Raw genomic sequence first — 25,160 nt, 5'->3', positions numbered from 1 at the left:
CTGTTTCTAATACAAATATGCCCCTTCTTATCCACCAAAACTACACACAATATTCTAAGTGTGGTCTCACTAATGCTCTGTACAGTGGTAGCAAGACTTTCCAACTTGGATACCACATCCCCCTTCCAACAAAGGCCAACCTTCCATTTGCCTCCCTACAGTGGCATGGTGGTTAGCTCTGCTGCCTCACAGTGCCACGGACCCAGGTTCAATTCCCGGCTCGGGTGACTGTCTGTGCGGAGTCAACACGTTCTCCCCGTGCCTGCGTGGGTTTCCTCCGGGTGCTCCGGTTTTCTCTTGTGCCATTGGTGTTATTCCCACATAGCCATCCTGAGCTAACCAAACCCACCCGCACCCCATAAACACCGTACTGCAGCTAGTTCTGGACACCGTGTTACAGGAAGGATGTGATTGCTTTAGTGAGAGGATTATTTTTTTTTTAATATACTTTTCCAATTCAATCAAATCAAGTCCAATTCAGAGTCTCAACAAGTTGAGACATTTCTGATCCAGGCTGGCAAGACAGGGCAAGCGACCATTTACCCTGTCCTGGGCCTAATCTACATGAGCCAAGCTGATTGGAGGAGGGAAAGCAATTCCTCCTCCAAGGCTTGATCTCATTTGCATCTCAGCCAAAAGGCCGAGATACCGCTTTTAAAAATAGCTTCATATGAAACATATGAGTGAGAAGATTATTTTTATTCATTCATGGGATGTGGGCGTCGCTGGACCCTCCCTGAGGGCAATTAAGCGTCAACCACGTTGCTGCGGATCTGGAGTCACATGTAGGCCAGACTGGGTAAGGATGGCAGATTTCATGGCAGAAGGTATTAAATGTGTGTTAACCCATCACTGCTGCCTCACAGCACCAGCACCGGGTTCAATTCCAGCCTTGAGTGACTGTGTGGAGTTTGCATGTTCTTCCCGTGTCTGCATGGGTTTCCTCAGGGTGTATCATAGAATCTCTACAGTACAGAAGGAGGCTATTCGGCCCATCGAGCCTGCACTGACAACAATCTCACCCAGGCCCTATCCCTATAACCCCGTGTATTTACCATCCTAATCCCCCTAACATTAAGGGGCAATTTAGCATGGCCAATCAACCTAACCCGCAAATCTTTGATGCTCCAGTTTCTTCCCACAGCCCGAAAGACGTGCTGGTTAGGGTGCATTGGCCGTGCTAAATTCTCCCTCAGTGTACCCAAACAGGCGCCAGAGTGTGGCGACGAGGGGACTTTCACAGTAACTTCATTGCACTGTTAATGTAGCGTTGCAGTGCTAAAGTCAGCCTACTCGTGACACTAATAAAAATAAACTTTCCTTCCCTAAAGGGCATTCGTGAACCAGATGGGTTTTTAACACAATCAACAACGGTTTCACGGTCATCATGAGACTTTTAATTCCGGACTTTTATCAATTGAATTCAAATTTCACCGTCTGCTGTGGGGGGATTCGAACCCAAGTCCGCAGAGCGTTACGCTGAGTCTCTGCTAGCCCAGCGACAATACTACTGCGCCACTGCCTCCCCTTTTCTGGGCTGGAGCATTATGGCTATGAGGAAAGATGTGGGAGGCTGGAATTGGTTTTTTTTGGAACCGAGAAAGCTATGGGGAGATTTAATTGTGGCCTTTAGAAGTATGAGGTGCCTGGATTTCCTTTAGCAGAGAGGAACCATCGATAGTAGTCGGTAAGAGGATTACAGGGAGGTTTGAGGAGAAATATTTTCACCCAGGGGATGGTAGAGGTCTGCAACTCAACTGTACGAAAGGGTGATAGAGGCAGAAACTCTCGTCACATTTAAAGAACATGTGGGATACACACTTGTTCCTGAGAGAGGAAGGTGGCTAACCCTGGATTGGTGGGAGATCCTATGTATGCTTATCCCTGCTTGCTTCACTCTCTGCAAAGACCTCATTTTAAGATATTTCTGCCTATGCGATTACTTTTAAATGCGAGATTGTAGGGGCTAACTAACACTTGACTACATTTTAAAACTCAGAAGGCATGCTGGGTTAGCTGAAAACTGACCGCATTCCTGAAAAATACACGGCGAGCAGAACAAGTTTTGATAACAACAGCTGCGAGACCCGTGTTTGCCAGTCAGAGACAGCTTGCGGAAAACATTTCCAATAACTAGATAAGACTTGAAATATATTTTGGTTTCAATGCGTGTTTGTGCAGTTTGTTTTCAAGATCCTGTTCAAGCTCAGTGTATCTCAAAGAACGAAGAAAATTACAGCACAGGAACAGGCCCTTCGGCCCTCCAAGCCTGCACCGACCATGCTGCCCGACTGAACTAAAACTCCCTATTCTTCCAGGGACCATATCCTTTTATTCCCATCCTATTCATGTATTTGTCCAGATGCCCCTTAAAAGCCACTATCGTATCCACTTCCACTACCTCCCCCGGCAGCGAGTAAAAAAACTTGATTCGTACATCTCCCTTAAACCTTGCCCCTCGCACCTTAAACCTATGCCCCCTAGTATTTGGCTCTTCCACCCTGGGACAAAACTTCTGACTGTCCACTCTGTCCGTGCCCCTCATGATCTTGTAAACTTCTTTCAGCTCGCCCCTCAACCTCCGTCGTTCCAGTGAGAACAAACCAAGTTTCTCCAACCTCTCCTCATAGCTAATGCCCTCCATTACCAGGCAACATCCTGGTGAATCTTTTCTGTACCCTCTCCAAAGCCTCCACATCCTCACATCAGTACATGTTTTTTGTACAGGGGCTGACGGTAAAAGCCAGCCTCCAACTTTTCTCCTTCTTTTCACTTCTGTAATGTTAATTATAAGTTTTGTTCAGTCTCCGTCTATTCAAAGGAGTGAATGGACCCTACAGTTGGGATATGATTCCATCAGTTCTCTGGCAGCATATCCAGCGATCCCGGACAGAGACAGAGCCCATGGAAGGTTTTACAAACTGAGCAGAGCTGGCTACAACACAGGGATTTTGCTGCCGTACAGGCCGAGAAGCCAGGGAAGGCAAAACCAAAGCTATGAGGGAGACACCTTTGGTAGGAGGATATAACTGCAGCGTGACAAGTTTACATAGGTTTTAATTGTTACAAATTTATAACAGAAAAAAGCTTGACACAGAGTTCACACAATCATAAGATTTTTAAGTATGTTACAGATATAATATGAAATAAGTAAAGTTTATTTATTTGTTATTCGTCACAAGTAGGCTTACATTAACACTGCAATGAAGTCACTGTGAAAATCCCCCAGTCGCCACACTCCGGCACCTGTTCGGGTACACGGTGGGAGAATTTAGCATGGCCAACGCATCTAGCCAGCACATCTATTGGAGGAAACCGGAGCACCCGGAGAAAACCCACGCAGACACAGGGAGAACGTGCAAACTCCACACAGACAGTGACCCAAGCCGGGAATTGAACCCGGGTCCCTGGAGCTGTGAGACAGCAGTGCTCACCACTGTGCCACTGTGCCACCTGACGCAAGTGACATCACTTTATTTGAGACATAGAACACGCAAGGGTGCACAGTAAAACTGTGGTCTTATTGCACTTACAGGGAGCTCCAAACATTTAAAGGTGGCGGCAGGGTGGCACAGTGGTTAGCACTGCGGCCTCACAGCGCCAGGGACCCAGGTTTGATCCCAGCCTTGGGTCACTGTCTGTGGAGTTTGCACATTCTCCCCGTGTCTGCGTGGGTTTCCTCCGGGTGCTCTGGTTTCCTCCCACACTCCAAAGATGTGCGGGTTAGAATCATAGAATCTCTACAGTGCAGAAGGAGGCCACTCAGCCCATTGAGTCTGCACCGACCACAATCTCATCCTGGCCTTATTCCCGTAACCCCACATATTTACCCTGCTAATTTCCCTGACATTGGGGTCAATTTAGCATGGCCAATCCAGCTAACCTGCACATCTTTGGACTAGGTGGATTGGCTATGCTAAATTGCCCCTCAGTTTCCCAAGATGTGTAGGTTAGGTGGACTGGCCATGCTAAATTGCCCCTTAGTGTCCAAAGATGTGTAGGTTAGGTGGATTGGCCATGCTAAATTGCCCATTAGTTTCCCAAGATGTGTAGGTTAGGTGGATTGGCCATGCTAAATTGCCCCTTAGTGTCCAAAGATGTGTAGGTTAGGTGGATTGGCCATGCTAAATTGCCCCTTAGTTTCCCAAGATGTGTAGGTTAGGTGGATTGGCCATGCTAAATTGCCCCTTAGTTTCCCAAGATGTGTAGGTTAGGTGGATTGGCCATGCTAAATTGCCCCTTAGTTTCCCAAGATGTGTAGGTTAGGTGGATTGGCCATGCTAAATTGCCCCTTAGTTTCGGACGATGTGTGGGTTAGGGGGTTTAGCAGGGTAAATACGTGAGATTATGGGGATCGGGCCTGGGTGGGATTGTTGTCGGTGCAGGCTCGATAGACCAATGGCCTTCTTCTGCACTGTAGGGATTCTATTAAGTGGGTGTTAACCCATGTCCAAACCGAGGGCACCGTATATCGGGCTGACATCGAGCTGTCCCTGATGGCAATCCTTCCTCCAGGCTCCTGTCCAAACACTCAGATTGAATCTCACTAACCGTTCATCTACAAAACACCAAAGGGCTCGCAGGGTTTGAAATGCAATGCAAATCTTATATTTACATACCGGGAAGTGCTTGACAGCCGCAATGTACCTTTCTCTGCTCATCTTAATCTGTCTCTCAGAGGATGGTGAACCTATGGAATTCTCTACCACAGGAGACTATGGGGCGCAAGTCACTGAATGTATTCAAGAGAGAGATGGATTCTTTTTAGTTTTATTTGATTTGATTTGATTTATTATTGTCACATGTATCAGTATACAGTGAAAAGTTTTGTTTCTTGCACACTATACAGACAAAGCATACCATTCGTAGAGTACTTAGAGGAGAAGGAAAGGAGAGAGTGCAGAATGTAGTGTCACAGTCACAGCTAGGGTGTAGAGAAAGATCAACTTAACATAAGGTAGGTCCTTTCAAAAGTCTGACGGCAGCAGGGAAGAAGCTGTTCTTGAGTCGGTTGGTACGTGACCTCAGACTTTTGTATCTTTGTCCCGACGGAAGAAGTGGAAGAGAGAATGTCCGGGGTGCGTGGGGTCCTGGATTATGCTGGCAGATTTATAAAGTTTATTTATTAGTGTCACAAGTAGGCTTACATTAACACTGTGTGGTGAACCACTGTAGTTGCCTGTTTATGTGATAGTTTATGTGATATGCCTAGACACGCCCCTGCTGCCTCAATCCGGGGCTCCGCCCTTCTTGGGGTATAAAGATGGCTGCTCTCCGCCCCTTTTGCCTCAGTTCGGATTAGCTATCGGTTCGGGAGTGCTTCTGTTCTTTGTTAATAAAAGCCTGTTATTTCGCAACAACGAGTCTTTGCGTAATCAATGGTGCATCACACTGCAATGAAGTTACTGTAAAGATCCCCGAGTCGCCACAATCCGGCGCCTGTTCGGGTTACACCGTGGGAGAATTTAGCACCTTACCAGCACATCTTTCGGACTGTGGGAGGAAACCGGAGCACCCGGAGGAAACCCGCCGGGTGTAGTGGGGGTCCTTTGTATTGCTGGCTGCTTTTAATGGCATCAGGGGATGTGGGGAGAAAGCGGAATTATGGCATTGAGATCGAGGATCGGGCACCACCATACTGAAGGGTTGAGCAGGCTCGAAGGGCACGAATGGTTTCTATGTTTGAAGATAGATCGGCGAAGTTAGGGTTGTTTTCCACAGGTAGAAGAAGAGATTTGATCGAGGTGTTCTAAATCATGAAGGATCTTGACCGAGTCGGTAGGAAGAAACTGTTCCCATTTGTGAAAGGATCGAGAACAAGAGGGGACTCGGATTTAAAATAACTGCTGGAAGAAGCAAAAGTGATATGAGGAGAAACATTTTTACGCAGTGAGTGGTTAATGTTAGGAATTGGGTGCCTGAGGGGTGTGGTGGAATTACACCGTTACCTGAAAAGTTTATTTATTAGTGTCACAAGTTGACTTATTGATGCACTATCAATTACGACGCGAAGACTTCTGAGAGTGTGGGGAAACTAATAGGCTTTTATTCACAGAGAACAGGAGCACACCCTTGTAGCTGACCTGGTCTAGACTGAGGCAAGGAGGAGGGACCATCACCTTTATACCCCACTCTGGGTGGAAAGGGAGGGGTCCCAGGTGGAAAGGGAGGAGTCTCGGGCCAGGTGCAGCATGGGTGTGTCCAGGCACATACATGTAGTAACAGTGGTTCACCACACTTATGTTAACACTGCAATGAAGTTACTGTGAAAATCCCCTAGTCACCACACTCCGGCGCCTGTTCGGGTACACTGAGGGAGAATTTAGCATGGCCAATGCACCCTAACCAGCACATTTTTCGGAGGAAACCGGAGCACCCGGAGGGGACCCGCGCAGAGAATGTGCAGACTCCACACAGACAGTGACCCAAGCCGGGAATCGAACCTGGGTCCCCAGCGCTGTGAGGCAGTAGTGCTAACCACTGTGCCACCGTGCCGTGCAGGGTGACTGGGAGAAGGCAGCAGACTGGAACAATCCGAGAACCATGCAGACATGATGGAGCGAATGACCTCCTTGTGCATTGTAACAATTCCGGGATTCTCTCTCTTTCTCTGCCTTTTTTGTCTTTCTCCGCCGCTCATTTTCTCTCTCTCTCTCTCACACACACTCAATCTCTCTCTGCCCCTTTCTACTGGATGTGGAGATGCCGGCGTTGGACTGGGGTAAACACAGTAAGAGTTTTAACAGCACCAGGTTAAAGTCCAACAGGTTTATTTGGTAGCAAATTTCTACTGGAGTCAGGAGGGAGGCTGGTACAGCTTTTTATTTTGTCCCAGAGGTGGTTTGATCCCGGTCAGACACCGCCACAAAGACAGATAATTAAATATTCAGCAAAAGTCACAGAATCTGCCTTGTAAATTCTTTAATATATTCACCATGCCTTGAGGAAAAACGTTCGGAACAAGAGAATGAAATTGAGAAAGGGGAATCGATTCAAGTTCTAACTCAGAATGATCACCTGTACAACATTGTTACAAAAGAATCGCTGCTTGTGAAGCATGCTGGAATTAAAACTGGAGTTAAAATCGGAACACTGCTGCTCATTCGCACAATGATATGAAGCTTCCAGGATTTCTCCCTCACCTTTGCGCTGAATCCTTTCTTGCTGCTGTTTTGGTTCTCGTGTCTCTTGCTCAGAGACAGATTAATTTGAATAAAAAGCAGAATCCACTGCCTTCGGCCTCTTAGAACATGTCACGAAACAATAATAAACCTTTCTGTGACATTCCGTGCCAGGGGACATAGGACATTGGGACACAGGAACAGGAGGAGGCCATTGACTCATAGAGTCCTACAGTGCAGAAGGAGGCCACTCAGCCCATCGAGTCTGCACTGACCATAATCACACCCAGGCCTGAGCCACATAACCCCATGCATTTACCCTAGCCAGTTCCCCTGACACTAAGGGGCAATTTAGCATGGCCAATCCATCTAAACTGCGCATCTTTGGACACTAAGGAGCAATTTAGCATGGCCAATGCCCTAACCAGCACGTCTTTTGGACTGTGGGAGGAAACCAGAATACCTGGAGGAAACCCACGCAGACATGGGGAGAACGTGCAGACTCCGCACAGACAGTGACCCAAGGCTGGAATCGAATCCGGGTCCCTGGTACTGTGAGGCAGCAGTGCTAACCACTGTGCCACTGTGCGTCTTCTGCAGAAGATGTCCAAAGATGTGCGGGCTAGGTTGATTGGCCATTCTAAATTGCCCCTTAGTGTCCCGGGATGTATAGGTTAGGGGGGTTAGTGGGTAAAATATGTAGGGATATGTGGATAGTGCCTGGGTGGGATTGTGGTTGGTGCAGACTCGCTGGGCCGAATGGCCTCTTTCTGCACTGTAGGATTCTATGAAGAGACATAGGGACTTGAAATGTTGACTCTGTTTCTTGCTCCACAGACGTTGCCAGTCCTGCTGAGTTTATCCAGCATTTTCTGTTTTGTTCCAGAACTGAATTGTATTAAGATGTAGTCTAACTGGATGGCAGAATGAGCTTGAGGGGCTGAATGGCCTCCTCATGTCCCAATGTTCCTGATGCTGCTTTGCAGTGAGTCCCATTGCTGATATTCATGCTCCGTGTGAGCCTCCTTGCATCCCTCTACATCTCACCCCTATCAGCATATCCTTCGATGCCTTTATCCCTTAAACAGGAATGTGGTAACGGCCGGACTGTCTCTCTGATGGTCGAGGGATGAATGTTGGCCAGGACGCTGGGGACATCTCCCCTCCTCATCTCTGAAATAGTGGCCACGCAATCTTTCACATCGATCCAACAGGGATCTTAGAAAGTTCGGCACTCCCTCAGTAGGGCACTGGATGTGTCATAGAAACTAGAAGCAGGAGTAGGCCATTCAGCCCTCCAAGTCTGCTCCGCCATTCATTATGACATTATTACGGGTGGCACAGTGGCTAGCATTGTTGCCTCACAGCGCCAGGGACCTGGGTTCAATTCCAGCCTCGGGTCACTGTCTGTGTGGAGTTTGCACATTCTCCTCGTGTCTGCATGGGTTTCCTCCGGGTGCTCCGGTTTCCTCCCTCAGTCCAAAGATGTGCAGGTGAGATGGATTGGCCATGCTAAATTGTCCCTTAGTGTCCAAAGGTGTGCAAGTTAGGTTAATTGACCATACTAAAATGCCCCTTAGTGTTCAAAGATGAGGCCAAAGGGGCAATTATTCCAATCAGGGGGTGATGAGTGTCTGGAACGAGCTGCTAGAGTTAGTATTGGAGGCGGCTACAATTTTGTCTTTTAAAAATCATTTAGACAGTTACATTTGTAAGATGGGTATAGAGGGATATGGACCAAACGCGGGCAATTGGAACTAGCTTAGTGGTTAAAAAAGGGGCAGCGTGGACAAGTTGGGCCAAAGGGCCTGTTTCCCTGCTGAAGAGAGAAAAAAGCAAAAAACCTTTAGGCATGGATGGGGAATATAGTTCTGAGACCTCCCTGGTCTATTCTTCATATCCGGTTACATTACTGATGGGAGCCATGATGGACTAAATTTGAACGCAATGTCCCAGAGACCAATTCAGTCCCAGGGTTGGCAGCACCTCCATGGTTTTATTAACATCAAGAGTGATCCTCATGAAGATGATTCCTTCATTGTTCCATTCCCAAGTGAAGACCGAAGGCAAACGTGTGGGAATTAAACTCTAAAGCAGAACTTAGAATCATAGAATCCCTACAGTACAGAAGGAGGCCATTCAGCCCATTGAGTCTGCAGACCACAATACCACCCAGGATTCCCGTAATCTCATTTACCCTCCTAATCCCCCTGACACTAGGGCAAATTCAGTACGGCCAATCCACCTAACCTGCACATCTTCGGACAGTGGGAGGAAACCGGAGCACCCGGAGGAAACCCACGCAGACATGGGGAGAACGTGCAGACTCCACACAGGCAGTGACCCGAGGCTGGAATCGAACCCAGGCCCTGTGAGAAGGCAGTGCTAACCACTGTGCCACCCTGCCGCCCAACTAGGACATCATGTCAAATGATGTCTCAGAGTTCCTTACTTCCAATCCTGAAGAAAGCTCCAATGGCAAGGGCAAACGATTAGGGAGGCGATGGCCTAGTGGTATTATCGCTAGACTATTAATCCAGCTAACGTCCTGGGGACGCAGGTTCGAATCCCGCCACGGAAGGATTTGAATCCAATAAAATGCATCTGGAATTAAGAATCCATGAAACCATTGTCTGTGTGGAGTTTGCACATTCTCCTCGTGTCTGCGTGGGTTTCCTCCGGGTGCTCCGGTTTCCTCCCACAGTCCAAAGATGTGCGGGTTAGGTTGATTGGCCAGGTTAAAAATTGTCCCTGAGATGTGTAGTTAGAGGGATTAGCGGGTAAATATGTGGGGGTAGGGCCTGGGTGGGATTGTGGTCGGTGCAGACTCGATGGGCCGAATGGCCTCCTTCTGCACTGTAGGGTTTCTATGATTTCTATGATTTCTATGATTGTCGGGAAAACCCATCTGGTTCGCTAATGAGCAGCACGGTGGCACAGTGGTTGACACTGCCGCCTCACAGCGCCAGGGACCTGGGTTCAATTCCTGGCTTCGGTCACTGTCTGTGTGGAGTCTGCACATTCTCCCCGTGTCTGCTTGGGTTTCCTCCGGGTGCTCCAGTTTCCTCCCACAGTCCAAAGATGTGCGTGTTAAGTGGACTGGCCAGGCTAAATTGCCCTTAGTACCAGGGAGATTAGGAGGGTAAATGAGGGTTTTCTCCCACAGTCTGAAAAACATACTGGTTAGCTGTATTGACCATGCTAAAGTCTCCCTCAGTGTACCCAAATAGGTGGCGACGAGGGGATTTTCACAGTAGCTTCATTGCAGTGTTAATGTAAGTCTTACTTGTGATACTAATAAATGAACTTTAATGTCCTTTAGGGAAGGAAATCTGCCGTCCTTCCCCGGTCTGGCCTACATGTAACTCCAGAGCCACAGCAATGTGGTTGACTCTGAACTGCCCTCTGAAATGGCCTAGCAAGCCACTCAGTTCAAGGGCAACTAGAGATGGGCAATAAATGCTGGCCCAGCCAGCGACACCCACATCCCACGATGCTAGGAAATTACTTGACCATGTTGCTGTCCCAGTGTCATTGGAGGTGCCATTTTCCAACTGAGATCGTGAATGGAAGCCTCATTCGCTTGTACGGATGGATGTAAAAGGTCCCTATGTCACGATTATGAAGGAGAGTAGGGATGTTTTCCCCTGGTGTCTTGGACAACATTCATCCCTCCGTCAACATTGCACCCTTAAAAAAGACCCCCAGATTATCTGGTCCTTAATCAAATTGCTGTTCCTGGGATCTTGCTCTGCCCAGATTGGCTGCCGTGTTTCCTACATTACAACAGTGACAGCGCTTCAGCACTCTTAAGTGGGTGTAAAGTGCTTTGGGACATCCGTTGGTCGTGAAAAACTCTATATAAATGCAAATCTTCCTTCCTCTTGACTTATGAGTTCCCTTCACACTACCGGGTCCTTGAATTTCTTTGACTCTACTAGCAGGCCACACTCTACAAAGACAAGCTGCGGTCATGGGCCAAGTACAATTTTTTTTTAACCATTCCCTTCCAATGAATTTGGTTGTCTCTGGGTTTTTCCTGATGAGTACGAGACGGAAAACTTTGACTGCATGTCTCTTATCCCAGAAATACTTGTACGATCAGTCAAAGTCACTCAGACATACGCAGACTCGCTGGTTTGGGTCCTTCCCTGGGTGCTGAAATACGGCGGCACCTTCTTCCTGATCTCGAAGGCGGACTTCCCCTTGGCGCGAACCCCTCGGACCGCTGTCTTGATCTTCTTCCAGCCCAGGTGGTTGAGCTCAGCGAGGTTCAGGACCACGCAGATACCACTGACGGCGAACATGAACACCAGGAAGATTGTCTTTTCCGTCGGCCTGGACACGTAGCACTCCACCTCCTTGACGCAGGGATACCGGTCGCACTCAAAGATGGCGGGCACGTTGAACCCGTAGAGAAAGTATTGTCCCATCAAGAAGCCAATCTCCAAGGCGTTCCTGAAGACCACCTGGATGATGTAAAACCTCGATATGCCCTCCTGCTGTTTCATCTTTGCGTTCTTGCTGCTAATCCATCCCGAAAGGTTGGACCTCCTCTTGCCCTCTACGTGGTCCAATTCCCGTGACGTTACAGTTCCCTCTGGGCTCTGAGCCGGAATCCCGTTGATGAGGCTGCACCTTGGCCTCTTGTCTTCCTTCTGCTCCAGGGAAGTCCTGGTGAAATCCCCCTCCAGGACCGGGTAGAGCACGGAGAAACGTTTTTCCTTCTGCTTCGACAACTGGTGCATGGAGTACGTGATGAAGCAGAGACTGGGGGTGCACACCAGGATGATCTGGAAGACCCAGTATCTGATGTGAGAGATGGGGAACGCCCGGTCGTAGCAGGCCTGGTTGCAACCGGGCTGAAGGGTGTTGCACATGAACATGGCCTGCTCGTCCTCGTAGACCGTCTCCCCGACGATGGCGACGATTAAAATCCGAAAGATCACCACCACCGTGAGGAGGATTCTGAAAAGCAAAGACCAGAAGTTACGTGGGCAAATCTTACAAGTATTTCTGGGATAAGAGACAGGCAGTCAAAGTTTTCCCTCTCGTACTCATCAGGACAAACACAAGAATGCTAAACGTCAGTACATGAGTAGACTGGGACTACACTCATTGGAGTTCAGAAGAATGAGGGGAGACCTTGATCAGAGAATCCTGAACTAGGACTCCCAAGTTCTTTGTCCTCCCGATTTCTGAAATTACTCCCCATTTAGAAAATAGTCTACGCCTCTACTCTGTGGAGTGCTCTTCCCCAGAGATAACTGAAAGCTGGGTCAGTGAATATATTCAAGGCAGACTGACAAGGAGGTCGAAGGTTATGGGGGTAGAGACAGGAAAGTGGAGCTGAGACACAAACCAGATCTGCCAAGATCCTATTGGATGGGAGAGCCGGCTCAAAGAACTGACAGGCCTATCCATACCTGTTCCGACGTTCTCTCATTCACTGTGTACAGTTTTGGACTCCTTACTTGAGAAAGGATATACTGGCACTGGAGGGGGTGCAGAGGAGATTCACTAGGTTGATTCCGGAGTTGAGAGGGTTGGCTTATGAGGAGAGACTGAGTAGACTGGGGCTATACTCATTGGAATTCAGAAGAATGAGGGGAGATCTTATAGAAACATATAAGATTATGAAGGGAATAGATAAGATAGAAGCAGGGAAGTTGTTTCCACTGGTGGGTGAAACTAGAACTAGGGGGCACAGCCTCAAAATAAGGGGAAGCAGATTTAGGATTGAGTTTAGGAGGAACTTCTTCACCCAAAGGGTTGTGAATCTGTGGAATTCCCCGCCCAGTGAAGCAGTTGAGGCTACCTCATTGAAAGTGGAGCTGAGTTCACGAAAAGATCAGCCATGATCTTATTGAATGGCGGAGCAGGCTCGAGGGGCCAGATGGCCCACTCCTGCTCCTAGCTCTTATGTTCTTATTTCAACTCTGACGAAGGGTCATCCTGACTCGAAACGTTGGCTCTACTCTCTCTCCACAGATGCTGTCAGACCCTCTGAGTCTTTCCAGCATTTTCTGTTTTTGTTTCTATTGCGGGCTTTGATGTCAGCCTTTTAATTGATCACAACTTTACCCTTCAAGTAACCAGACCAAGTCATGGAGTTCTCTTAAACAGCTGTTTTAATGCAATCGACATTGTCTACCATGGTAAAAACTGGGCGGCATGGACAAGTTGGGCCGAAGGGCCTGTTCCCATGCTGTAAACCTTTATGATTCTATGATCCTTTCAGTTTCAGATTCCAGCATCTGCAATAAGTCGCCTTTATCAAGAATGCCAAAGTTTTTTATCTTGTACTCATCAGGACAAACAGAGGAATGCCAAATTTTAAAACGAGCAACAATTATTACTCTTTGGAACTCCTTGCCACAGAGCGCTGCGGGGGCAGAGTTCTTGTGCATGTTTAAGGCTGAGTTGGATAGATTTTTGATCAGTAAGGGAATCAAGGGTTACGGGGAAAGGGCAGGAAAGTGGACGTGAGGAATGTTGGATCAGTCATGATCCTATTGAATGGCACAGCAGGCTCAAGGGGCTGAATGGCCTACTCCTGCTCCTATAGTCTTAATGAGGCTAGTTTTACAATTCCAATTTTATTAATTGATTTCCAATTTCACCGTCCGCCATGGTGGGATTCGAAGTCACGTGCCGAAGTCTTCAGCCTGGGCCTCCGGATCACTAGTCCAGTGACAATACCACTCTGTCACCATTTGCGGCACGGTGGCACAGTGGTTAGCACTGATGACTCACAGCGCCAGGGTCCTGGGTTCAATTCCTGGCTTGGGTCACTGTCTGTGTGGAGTCTGCACATTCTCCCTGTGTCTGCGTGGGTTTCCTCCCACAGTCTGAACGACGTGCTGGTTAGGTGCATTGGCCGTGCTAAATTCTCCCTCAGTGTACCCAAACAGTCGGAGATAGATAGATAGTCGGAGTGTGGCAACTAGGGGAATTTCACAGTAACTTCATTGCAGCGTTCATGTAAGCTTACTTATGACAATAATAAATTAACTAAACCATTCATTTGAGCTCTAATCAAACTCCATATTCCTGTTTATGCCCCATATCCATTAACCTTTGGTTAACAAAAATGAGTGTCTTTGGTTTAAGATTAACAATTGATCCAGCTCACATCAGTTGCGAAAGAATTCTAAACCCCTGTCCACCATTACCGTTCCCTCCACCAGTTTGTTCCTTCGCATCTTTTGTCATTTAACCTCACCCCATCCCAGTCCTTCCGTTTTGTTCTACTTCCCCAGTGTTTAAAGTTTATTCATTAGTCACAAGGCTTACATTAACACTGCAATGAAGTTACTGTGAAATTCCCCTAGTCGCCACACTCTGGCGCCTGTTCGGGTCAATGCGCCCTAACCAGCACGTCTTTCAGAATGTGGGAGGAAACCCACGCAGACACGGGGAGAACGTGCAAACTCCACACAGGCAGTGACCCAAGCCGGGAATTGAACCCGGGTCCCTGGCGCTGTGAGGCAGCAGTGCTAACCCACTGTGCGCCCAGTGTCCCCTTTAACAGGCGCCGGAGTGTGGCGACTAGGGGATTTTCACAGTAATTTCATTGCAGCGTTAATGTAAGCCTTACTTGTGACTAATAAATAAACTTTAAACTTTATTGCCCCGCACCCTATGACAACAGGTCAGCACTGAAGGAGGTTATTCAGGCAACTTGTGCCAATTTAAAACTACTCTTTACCCCACTGCCCTGACTGCTATTCCTTTCCAAGCCATGGGGCGGCATGGTAGCACAGTGGTTAGCACTGCTGCTTCACAGCTCCAGGGTCCCGGGTTCGATTCCCGGCTCGGGTCACTGTCTGTGTGGAGTTTGCACATTCTCCTCGTGTCTGCGTGGGTTTCCTCCGGGTGCTCCGGTTTCCTCCCACAGTCCAAAGATGTGCGGGTTAGGTTGATTGGCCAGGTTAAAAAATTGCCCCTTAGAGTCCTGGGATGTGTAGGTTAGAGGGATTAGCGGGTAGAATATGTGGGGGTAGGGCCTGGGTGGGATTGTGGTCGGTGCAGACTCGATGGGCCGAATGGCCTCCTTCTGCACTGTAGGGTTTCTATGATTTCTATGATTATCCAATTCCCATGTGAAAGTCATAGAATCGTACAGCAGAGAAAAGGCCCTTCGAGTCTGCACCGACAATAACTACCGTTAGAGGCACACTGATCCCATTTTCCTGCACTTGTCCCATATCTTGTTAGGCAGCAAGTTCCAGGTCACAACCACTTGTTTCTCCTCTCTCCCTCTGGTGTGTATTTTTTGCCAATTATTATAAATCTATGTCCTTTGATTGCTTTCTCCCCGGTGCCAGTGGAAACAATTGTTCACTAAGACTGAACCAGGAAGGGACTAAAAATGAAACTCAGTTAGGAACGGCTCGTGATTGCTGGGGAGTTCTTGGTCCGAGGAGGGTGGTTTCCAGACACAGAACTATGTGCGTGGTTCTATCTTATTAATGCAAGTGATAAAGCAGGTGCTTGATTATTCTGCATGTTAGTGGGAGGCGATGGGCAAATGGTATTATCGCTAGACTTTTAATCCAGAAACTCAGTTGATGTTCTAGGGACCTGGGTTCGAATCCCGCCACGGCAGATGGTGGAATTTGAATTCAATGAAAAATATCTGGAATTAAGAATCTACTGATGACCATGAAACCATTGTCGGAAAAACCCATCTGGTTCACTAATGTCCCTTTAGGGAAGGAAATCTGCCGTCCTTACCCGGTCTGGCCTACATGCGACTCCAGAGCCACAGCAGTGTGGTTGACTCTCAACTGCCCTCTGAAATGGCTCAGCAAGTCATTCAGTTCAAAGGCGACTACATAAGAACATAAGAACTAGGAGCAGGAGTAGGCCATCTAGCCCCTCGAGCCTGCCCCGCCATTCAATAACATCATGGCTGATCTGAAGTGGATCAGTTCCACTTACCCGCCTGATCCCTATAACCCCTAATTCCCTTACCGATCAGGAATCCATCTATCCGTGATTTAAACATATTCAACAAGGTAGCCTCCACCACTTCAGTGGGCAGAGAATTCCAGAGATTCACCACCCTCTGAGAGAAGAAGTTCCTCCTCAACTCTGTCCTAAACTGACCCCCTTTTATTTTGAGGCTGTGCCCTCTAGTTCTAGTTTCCTTTCTAAGTGGAACAAATCTCTCCATCTCTCCCCTATCCAGCCCCTTCATTATCTTATAGGTCTCTATAAGATCCCCCCTCAGCCTTCTAAATTCCAACGAATACAAACCCAATCTGCTCAGTCTCTCCTCATAATCAACACCCCTCATCTCTGGTATCAACCTGATGAACCTTCTCTGCACTCCCTCCAAGGCCAATATATCCTTCCGCAAATAAGGGGACCAATACTGCACACAGTATTCCAGCTGCGGCCTCACCTAGGGATGGACAATAAATGCTGGCCTAGCCAGCGATGCCCATGTCCCAAGAATGAATTTAAAGAAAGACTCTTGTGGAAACGTACCTATGTGACTCCTTGAACAGCACCTCTTCCAGCACAACCTCTCCCACGTAGAAGGACAGATGAATGGGGAACATTACTTCCCAAGTTCCCCTCCCGCTCCATCCTGACTTGGAAAAATATTGGCCGTTCCTTCACTGTGGCTGGGTTAAAATCCTGGAACTCCATCCATAACAGCACTGTGGATGCACCTACACTACAGGGACTGCAGCGGTTCAAGAAGGCAGCTCACCCACCACCTTCTCAAGGGGTAGTTTTTGTTTTATTCATTCCTGGGACATGGGCATCGCTGGCTGGCCAGCATTTATTGCCCATCCCCAGTTGCCCTTGGAGGGCAGTTGAGAGTCAACCACAGCAGATAGTGGAATTCAGTAAGGATAGGCAACAACACCTTCTCCACGATCGTCCTCAACACCGGTGCCCCACAAGGCTGTGTCCTCAGCCCCTTACTATACTCCGTATACACCTATGACTGTGCGGCCAAATTCCCCTCCCATTTGATTTTCAAGTTTGCTGATGACACCACTGTAGTGGGTCGGATCTCAAACAATGACGAGACAGAGTACAGGAATGAGATAGGGAATCTGGTGAACTGGTGCGGCAACAATAATCTCTCCCTTAATGTCAACAAAACAGAGGAGATTGTCATCGACTTCAGGAAATGTAAAGGAGAACATGCCCCTGTCTACATCAACGGGGACAAAGTAGAAAGGGTCGAGAGCGTCACGTTTTTAGGTGTCCAGGTCACCAACAACCTGTCCTGGTCCCCCCCATGCTGACACTATAGTTAAGAAAGCCCACAACGCCTCTACTTTCTCAGAAGACTAAGGAAGTTTGGTATGTCAGCTACGACTCTCACCAACTTTTACAGATGCACCATAGAAAGTATTCTTTCTGATTGTATCACAGCTTGGTATGGCTCCTGCTCTGCCCAAGACCGCAAGGAACTACAAAAGCCCAATCCATCACGCAAACCAGCCTCCCATCCATTGACTCTGTCTACACTTCCCGCTGCCTCGGCAAAGCAACCAGCATAATTAAGGACCCCACGCACCCCGGACATTCTCTCTTCCACCTTCTTCCGTTGGGAAAAAGATACAAAAGTCTGAGGTCACATACCGACCGACTCAAGAACAGCTTCTTCCCTGCTGCTGTCAGACCATTGAATGGACCGACCTCGCATTAAGTTGATCTTTCTCTACACCCTAGCTATGACTGTTACACTACATTCTGCACTCTCTCCTTTCCTTCCCTATGTCTGTATAGCGCACAAGAAACAATACTTTTCACTATGTTAATATATGCGACAATAATAAATCCAAAAAAAAAACGCAATTAAAAAAATCTGGAATCAAGAATCTACTGATGACCATGAAACATAGAAACATAGAAAAACTACAGCACAAAACAGGCCCTTCAGCCCCACAAGTTGTGCCGAACATATCCCTACCTTCTAGGCCTACCTAAAACCCTCCATCCTATTAAGTCCCACGTCCTCATCCAGGAGTCTCTTAAAAGACCCGATTGAGTTTGCCTCCACCACCACTGACGGCAGCTGATTCCACTCGCCCACCACCCTCTGTGTGAAAAACTTCCCCCTAACATCTCCCCTGTACCTACCCCCCAGCACCCTAAACCTGTGTCCTCTCGTAGCAGCCATTCCCACCCTGGGAAAAAGCCTCTGAGAGTCCACCCGATCTATGCCTCTCAACATCTTATATACCTCTATCAGGTCTCCTCTCATCCTTCGTCTCTCCAAGGAGAAAAGACCGAGCTCCCTCAGCCTATCCTCATAAGGCATGCCACTCAATCCAGGCAACATCCTTGTAAATCGCCTCTGCACCCTTTCAATCTTTTCCACATCCTTCCTGTAATGAGGCATAATTGTCGATTGTTGGAAAAACCCATCTGGTTCACTGATATAGCCACATGTGGGCCAGACCGGGTAAGGACAGCAGATTTCCTTCCCTAAAGACATTATTGAAACTAGATGGGGTTTTCTGACAATCGACAATGGTTTCATAGTCATCTTAATTCCAGATATTTTTTTTTATTGAATTCAAATTCCACCATCTGCCGTGGCGGGATTCGAACCCGGGTCCCCAGAGCATTGAGCTGAGTTTCTGGATTAATAGTCTAGCGATAATACCACTAGGCCATTGCCTCCCCATTAGGGATGGGGGGAGAATAAATTCTGGTCTTGCAAGTGACGCCCACACCTCGAAAGCTAATGAAGAAAAGAGAGTAAGGATGGGGTTAAATCCAGCTGAGGTAACCTGCTTTCTGATTAAATAACACCGCCAGTCGCGCATGAATAACAGGGACATGGTGGAGAGTTACTGGTGGCAAAGGCCTCAATGCCTTCTGGCTGGGAACAGAGGAGGAGGAAGGGCTGGTTTAGGGTGGGGGTGGGAGACTGAACACAGCGAATAACAATTAAACAACATCTTGGGAATCAATCATCCAGAAAATGGGCTCCTGCGCTTTAATTTTAAATTGCTGACCCGCAAGTCTTTCCCTCGCCTGACAGAACGTACAGCGCTGGGTGTCTGATTCCACACAGTCCCAATCCTGCTCTTTGGCATGTTTTCTGTCCCCCACATCTTAACCTCTGATTGTGACAGACACGTGTCCTCGGCACGAGCCGTTATAATAATGGTACGGGTATTAGAATGGAATGGGTATTAGCCCTGGCTCAGTGGGTGTCACCTGTGTCTGAAGGTTGAGGGTTCAATCCCCGCCTCCAGGCACTTTTGGGTGTTAACAAAATCCAAATCAGTGGGTGAAGTCAAAATTAAGCCACAGAGCTTTTCTTTACTGAGTTTATTGACCTTGTTCACCCTCACAGCTCTCCCCACACAACCCAGTGTCCCAGCTATCCCCTATTTATATCAACTTGTTCACCCTCACAGCTCTCCCCACACAACCCAGTGTCCCAGCTATCCCCTATTTATATCGATTGTTCACCCTCACAGCTCTCCCCACACAACCCAGTGTCCCAGCTATCCCCTATTTATATCAACTTGTTCACCCTCACAGCTCTCCCCACACAACCCAGTGTCCCAGCTATCCCCTATTTATATTGATTGTTCACCCTCACAGCTCTCCCCACACAACCCAGTGTCCCAGCTATCCCCTATTTATATCGACTTGTTCACACTCACAGCTCTCCCCCCCCACACGACCCAGTGTCCCAGCTAGCCCCTATTTCTTTTCATAGAATCCTTGCAGTACAGAAGGAAGCCATTCGGCCCATCGAATCTGCACTGACCACAATCCCACCCAGACCCTATTCCCCTAACCCCCACATGATTACCCTGGCTAGTCCCCCTGACACTAAGGGGCAATTCAGCATGACCAATCCACCTAACCCGCACATTTTTGGAGTCCGGGAGGAAACCGGAGCACCTGGAGGAAACCCACGCAGACACGGGGATGCCCCAGGGTTGTAGAAGGCGCTAGATAAATGTAACATGCGGAAGCATTGTCCCACCCACAAGGCCACCAATAACGACAAGGTGGCCACGGCTGGCACTGCCCCAGTGTCCCCACCGCCTACAAGCCCTCAGCTCCCACCCCACTGTGAGCCAACCCACACTCACACTCACACACTCACACTCACACTCACACATGCACACTCACACATGCACACTCACACATGCACACATGCACACTCACACATGCACACTCACACATGCACACATGCACACTCACACATGCACACTCACACATGCACACTCACACATGCACACTCACACATGCACACTCACACATGCACACTCACACATTGGGGCCGATTCTCCCAGTGCCGAATTCGCATAAAAACAGGAGTAAATCCCGCTGGGTTTTTTTCAGCGGGACTTCCAGAATGAATCTCCCACAGTCTGAGCACTGCAGAGTGTCTCAGCATGAATCACGCTGAAAATCAGTGGGCAGGGTCTATTCCCACTGGAGAGGCCGACAGCATAGCGCTGAGTGCGCCACTGCACATGCGCCAATCTGTCAGCGCCGAGCACATGCACAGTGGCCCCACACTGCCGACCTTCCGATCGCTGGCCAACTCGATCACTGGCCAGCGCCGCGACCCCCCATCGCTGGCCCTCCGACTCACTCCCCCACCCCACCCCCTCCCTCCCCCCAATCACTGGTCTCCTGACCGTCTCTGGCCCAGTCCCGATGTCTCCCCGCCAGCCCCAATCTCCCCCACCCCCACCCCCCTCCGGCAGCCCCAAGCTAGAGCAGTGCAGCGGGCTGGGAGAATCGCCCCCATTCTTACTCTCGCTTTCTCTAACTCTCTTTCTCATGCGCGCACACACGAACACACACATTCATTCTCACATTCCTTCTCTCCCTCTCTCTCACACTCTCTTTCTCTCACTCAGTCTATCTCTCTCTAACTCTCTCTTTTTCTCACACACTCTCTTTCTCTCACACACACACACTATCTCCAACTCTTTTGCTCTCTCTCTCTTTCACACTCTCTTTCTCTCATTCTCTCACACACAGTCTATCTCTCTCTAACTCCCTCTTTTGCTTTCTTTTTCACTCACTCTCTCACACACACTCTTTTTCTCACTCTCTCATGTACTCTCTCTTTCTCTCGCTCCCTCTCACACACTCTCTATCACTCTCTCACTTTCTCTCACACACACTCTCTCTTGCCCTCTCTCACTCTCTCTTTTTCTCACTCTCTCACACACACTCTCTCTCACACACTCTCTCCTTCTCTCACTCTCTCATGCACTCTCACTCTCTTACACACTCTCTTTCTATCACTCTCTCACACACACTCTCTCCTTCTCTCATTCTCTCATGCACTCTCTCTCACTCTCACTCCCTCACACACACACTCTCTCACTCTCTCTCTCACACACTCTTTTTCTCACTCTCTCATGCACTCTCTCTCACTCTCTCTTTCTATCGCTCTCTCTCACACACACACTCTCCTTCTCTCACTCTCTCATGCACTCTCACTCTCTCACACACTCTCTCTTGCACTCTCTCTCACTCTCTTTCTCTCACTCTCTCACACACACTCTCTTTCTATCACTCTCTCTCACACACTCTCTCCTTTCACTCTCTCTCACTCTCACTCCCTCACACACACACACTCTCTCACTCTCTCTCTCACACACTCTTTTTCTCTCACTCTCTCATGCACTCTCTCTCACTCTCTCTTTCTATCACTCTCTCACTCTCTCTCTCATGCATTCTCTCTTTCTATCACTCTCGCTCTCTTTCACACACACTCCTTCTCTCACTCTCTCACGCACTCTCTCTCACTCTCTCTTTCTCTCACTCCTTCACACACACACTCTCTCTTTCTGTCACTCTCTCTTTCTGTCACTCTCTCACTCCCTCTCACATGCATTCTCTCTTTCTATCACTCTCTCACTCTCTCTTTCTATCACTCTCTCACTCTCTCTCCCACACACACTCTTTTTCTATCACTCTCTCGCTCACACATTCTCTCCATCTCTCACTCTCTCATGCACTCTCTCCCACACTCTCTTTCTCTCACTCCCTCTCACACACTCAGTCTCTCTCTCCAGCTCTCTCTTTCTCTCGCATTCTCTCACACACAGTATTTGTAATTTTTTTCCTAAACTCTCTGTACAAGTCACATTTCAATAAATGCAAAGGAATCACAGGGTTAAATTAAGACCATTTTTCTAAATGGATCCGACACATATTGGGAGATTGCGGGCAGGGTTTTACTGGACGGACTTGCTGGGGTTTTGTTTTTAACCTAAGAGGTGAACGTTTAATCATTTCCCCCACCGCCACCTTCCCCCCCTCTTTCTGAGCCAATCTCACCTTCCGATCATGGTGGAGTGCTGCTGTACAGCTGCCTCCAGCAGCCTCTCCAAGATAGACCATTCGCCCATGGCTGGAGGGACCTCAGGAGACCCGAATCGAGGAGGGGTGGACTCGGAAAGTTACCGGACTCTTCCCTTTTTATCTCCAGTCCCGAGATCCCGGTCCACGGTTTCGGGGGAACGAGAGAATCCCCATGGGTTTCACGGGGCGACCATTTCATCCGTGAAGCTGTGTCCATTCACCCGCGCTACAAGCCATTAGGACCCGCACTGTTAACAGATAATAATCAAAGTCGACTCGCTTTAATCGGATTCAAAGTCAATCCATCAGAAAAAAGGTATTTTGGTTCCCTGCTTTTTTAATCTTTGCCCAAATGAATCCCAATCCCCGGCATCCTGTAGCCCAGGGAGTTTTATCTTCGCCAATCATTTCAATCTCCTCAGTTTTACACTGGTGATTTTTAAAAATATATATATATTCACAAAAGCGGCTCACCAACCAGCCTGACTGAACGAAACTATCCTGTACAAAAGGATTTGCCTCTCTCCCATCATTGCAAAGCCCCAAAGGCTTGGTTTTCTAATCTTAATTAACTGTGATGGCTTCTCTCTCTCTCGACTCCTCAAAGGCACTATTGCCATCTGTACAGAATAATAGACTTAACATTCTCCGAGCCCCGTGCGGGGAGGGGGACATCCTAAAGAACTTGATGTCCCCAAAGGTGGGGGGGATGGAGTCCAGTACTAGGGGGGGGTCATAGTTTGAGGGTGAGGGGGGTAAACCTTTTGTTTTTAGGACTGAGGTGAGGAGAAGTTTGTTTCTTCACCCAGAGAGTGGTGAATGTGTAGAATTCACCAGGGCGGCACGGGTGGCACAGAGTGGTTGGCACTGCTGCTTCACAGCTCCAGGGACCCGGGTTCGATTCCCGGCTTGGGTCACTGTCTGTGCGGGGTCTGCACGTGCTCCCCGTGTCTGCGTGGGTTTCCTCCGGTTTCCTCTCACACTTAGAATCTTAGAATCCCTACAGCACAGAAAGAGACCAAAGATGTGCGGGTTAGATGGATTGGCCATGCTAAATTGCCCCTTAATGATTGGTAGAAGGATTAGAGGGGGGGGATGAGGGAATAATCTTTCATCCTGAGGGTTGTTGGTGTCTGGAACTCACTCTGGCAGGGTTGCAGAGGCAACTAATTTATAAAGGTGCCCAAATACTCATCTGAAATGCCGCAACCTTCGGATCCATTGACCGACTGCTGAAAATTGTGATTGGACTCAGGGCGGAGGGCTCGTTTGTCGGCCAGCGCAGACACGATGGGCAGAGTGGCCTCCTTCAGATGGGTAAATCTTCCTCCGTTTTCTATATTTTTGTAAAGATCCCAAAAAAGGAGGGGTGTGCAGGGGAGTGTTCCGTGAATTGCTCCTGAGAGAAGAGCCAGCAGCGACACAATGGGCTGAATGGTCTCATGCTGTGACGCAAATGGTTTCTACGACTCAACCCTCGGTGAGCGTCGCTCGGAGGCCAGCGATCTGGCCATCATCTCGTTCCTGGGATCTTGCTGTGCTCAGATCAGGGTCTGCCACCTGCGTTTCCCAGATTGCGCAATTGAACATAGAAACTAGAAGCAGGAGGAGGCCATTCGGCCCTTCGAGCCTGCTCCCCCATTCATTTTGATCATGGCTGATCATCAAATTCAATATCCTGAGTTCCCCCCTTTTCCCCCATATCCCTTGATCCCTTTAGCCCCTAGAGCTATTTCTAATTTCTTCTTGAAATCCCACAACCTTTTGGCCTCAACTACATTCTGTGCTGGTAGAATCATAGAATCCATACAGTGCAGAAGGAGGCCATTCAGCCCATCGAGTCTGCACCAACCACAATCCCACTCAGACCCTATCCCCATAATCCCATGCATTTACCCTAGCTAGTCCCCCTGACACTAAGGGGCAATTTAGCATGGCCAATCCACCTAGCCCGCACATCGAGTGGTACAGTGGTTAGCACTGCCGCCTCAGAGCGCTGGGGACCCGGGTTCGATTCCCGGTTTGGGTCACTGTCTGTGTGGAGTCTGCACGTTCTCCCCGTGTCTGTGTGGGTTTCCTCCCATAGTCTGAAAGACGTGATGGTTAGGTGCATTGGCCGTGCTAAATTCTTCCTCAGTGTACCCGAACAGCGTAGGAGTGCGGCAACTGGGGGATTTTCACAGTAACTTCATTGCAGTGTTAATGTAAGCCTTACATGTGACACGAATAAATAAACTTTAACTTAAAAAAAAAATTTATCTTTGGAGTGTGGGAGGAAACCCACGCAGACATGGGGAGAACATGCAAACTCCACACAGACAGTGACCCGAGCCGGGAATTGAACCCAGGTCCCTGGTGCTGTGAGGCAGCAGTGCTAACCACTGTGCCACTGTGCAGCCCAGAAATCCCCCACAATCAACATGCTGGGGGTTCCCATTGACTAGAAACTGAACTGGACCAACGATATCGAATCCCTACAGTGCAGAAGGAGGCCTTTCGGCCCATCGAGTCTGCACCGACCACAATCCCACCCAGGCCCTCTCCCCGTAACCCCATGCATTTACCCTAGCTAGTCCCCCTGACACTAAGGAGCAATTTAGCATGGCCAATCCACCTAACCTGCACATATTTGGACTGTGGGAGGAAACCGGAGCACCCAAAGGAAACCCATGCAGACACGGGGAGAATGTGCAAACTCCACAC

The 25,160-nt window shown here is 48.6% G+C and overlaps 1 protein-coding gene across 1 annotated transcript; it reads right to left on the bottom strand.

Annotated features, from left to right (window-relative positions):
* Positions 1-11,236: 11,236 nt before the first annotated feature.
* On the bottom strand, positions 11,237-22,504 carry LOC144490200 (gap junction delta-2 protein-like). The gene is made up of 2 exons (XM_078207997.1): positions 22,434-22,504; positions 11,237-12,089 (listed from the first exon to the last, which is right to left on the bottom strand). Exons 1-2 carry the CDS (start codon positions 22,502-22,504, stop codon positions 11,237-11,239), a joined length of 924 nt encoding a protein of 307 aa, XP_078064123.1.
* Between the last annotated feature and the right edge of the window lie 2,656 nt (positions 22,505-25,160).

This window comes from Mustelus asterias, unplaced genomic scaffold (assembly GCF_964213995.1).
Source record: "Mustelus asterias unplaced genomic scaffold, sMusAst1.hap1.1 HAP1_SCAFFOLD_3000, whole genome shotgun sequence".
Taxonomy (NCBI): domain Eukaryota; kingdom Metazoa; phylum Chordata; class Chondrichthyes; order Carcharhiniformes; family Triakidae; genus Mustelus; species Mustelus asterias.
The sequence above is the reverse complement of the archived record's forward strand: the minus strand, read 5'-3'. Positions and strand labels throughout refer to the sequence as shown.

What these genes read in the sequence shown, in the direction of transcription:
- LOC144490200 (XM_078207997.1), bottom strand. Translation starts at nt 22,504, where the DNA reads ATGGGCGAATGGTCTATCTTGGAGAGGCTGCTGGAGGCAGCTGTACAG. An exon ending in CACTCCACCATGATCGGAAG is followed by an intron (nt 12,090 to 22,433) that starts GTGAGATTGGCT and finishes TTTGCTTTTCAG; the next exon opens with AATCCTCCTCACGGTGGTGG.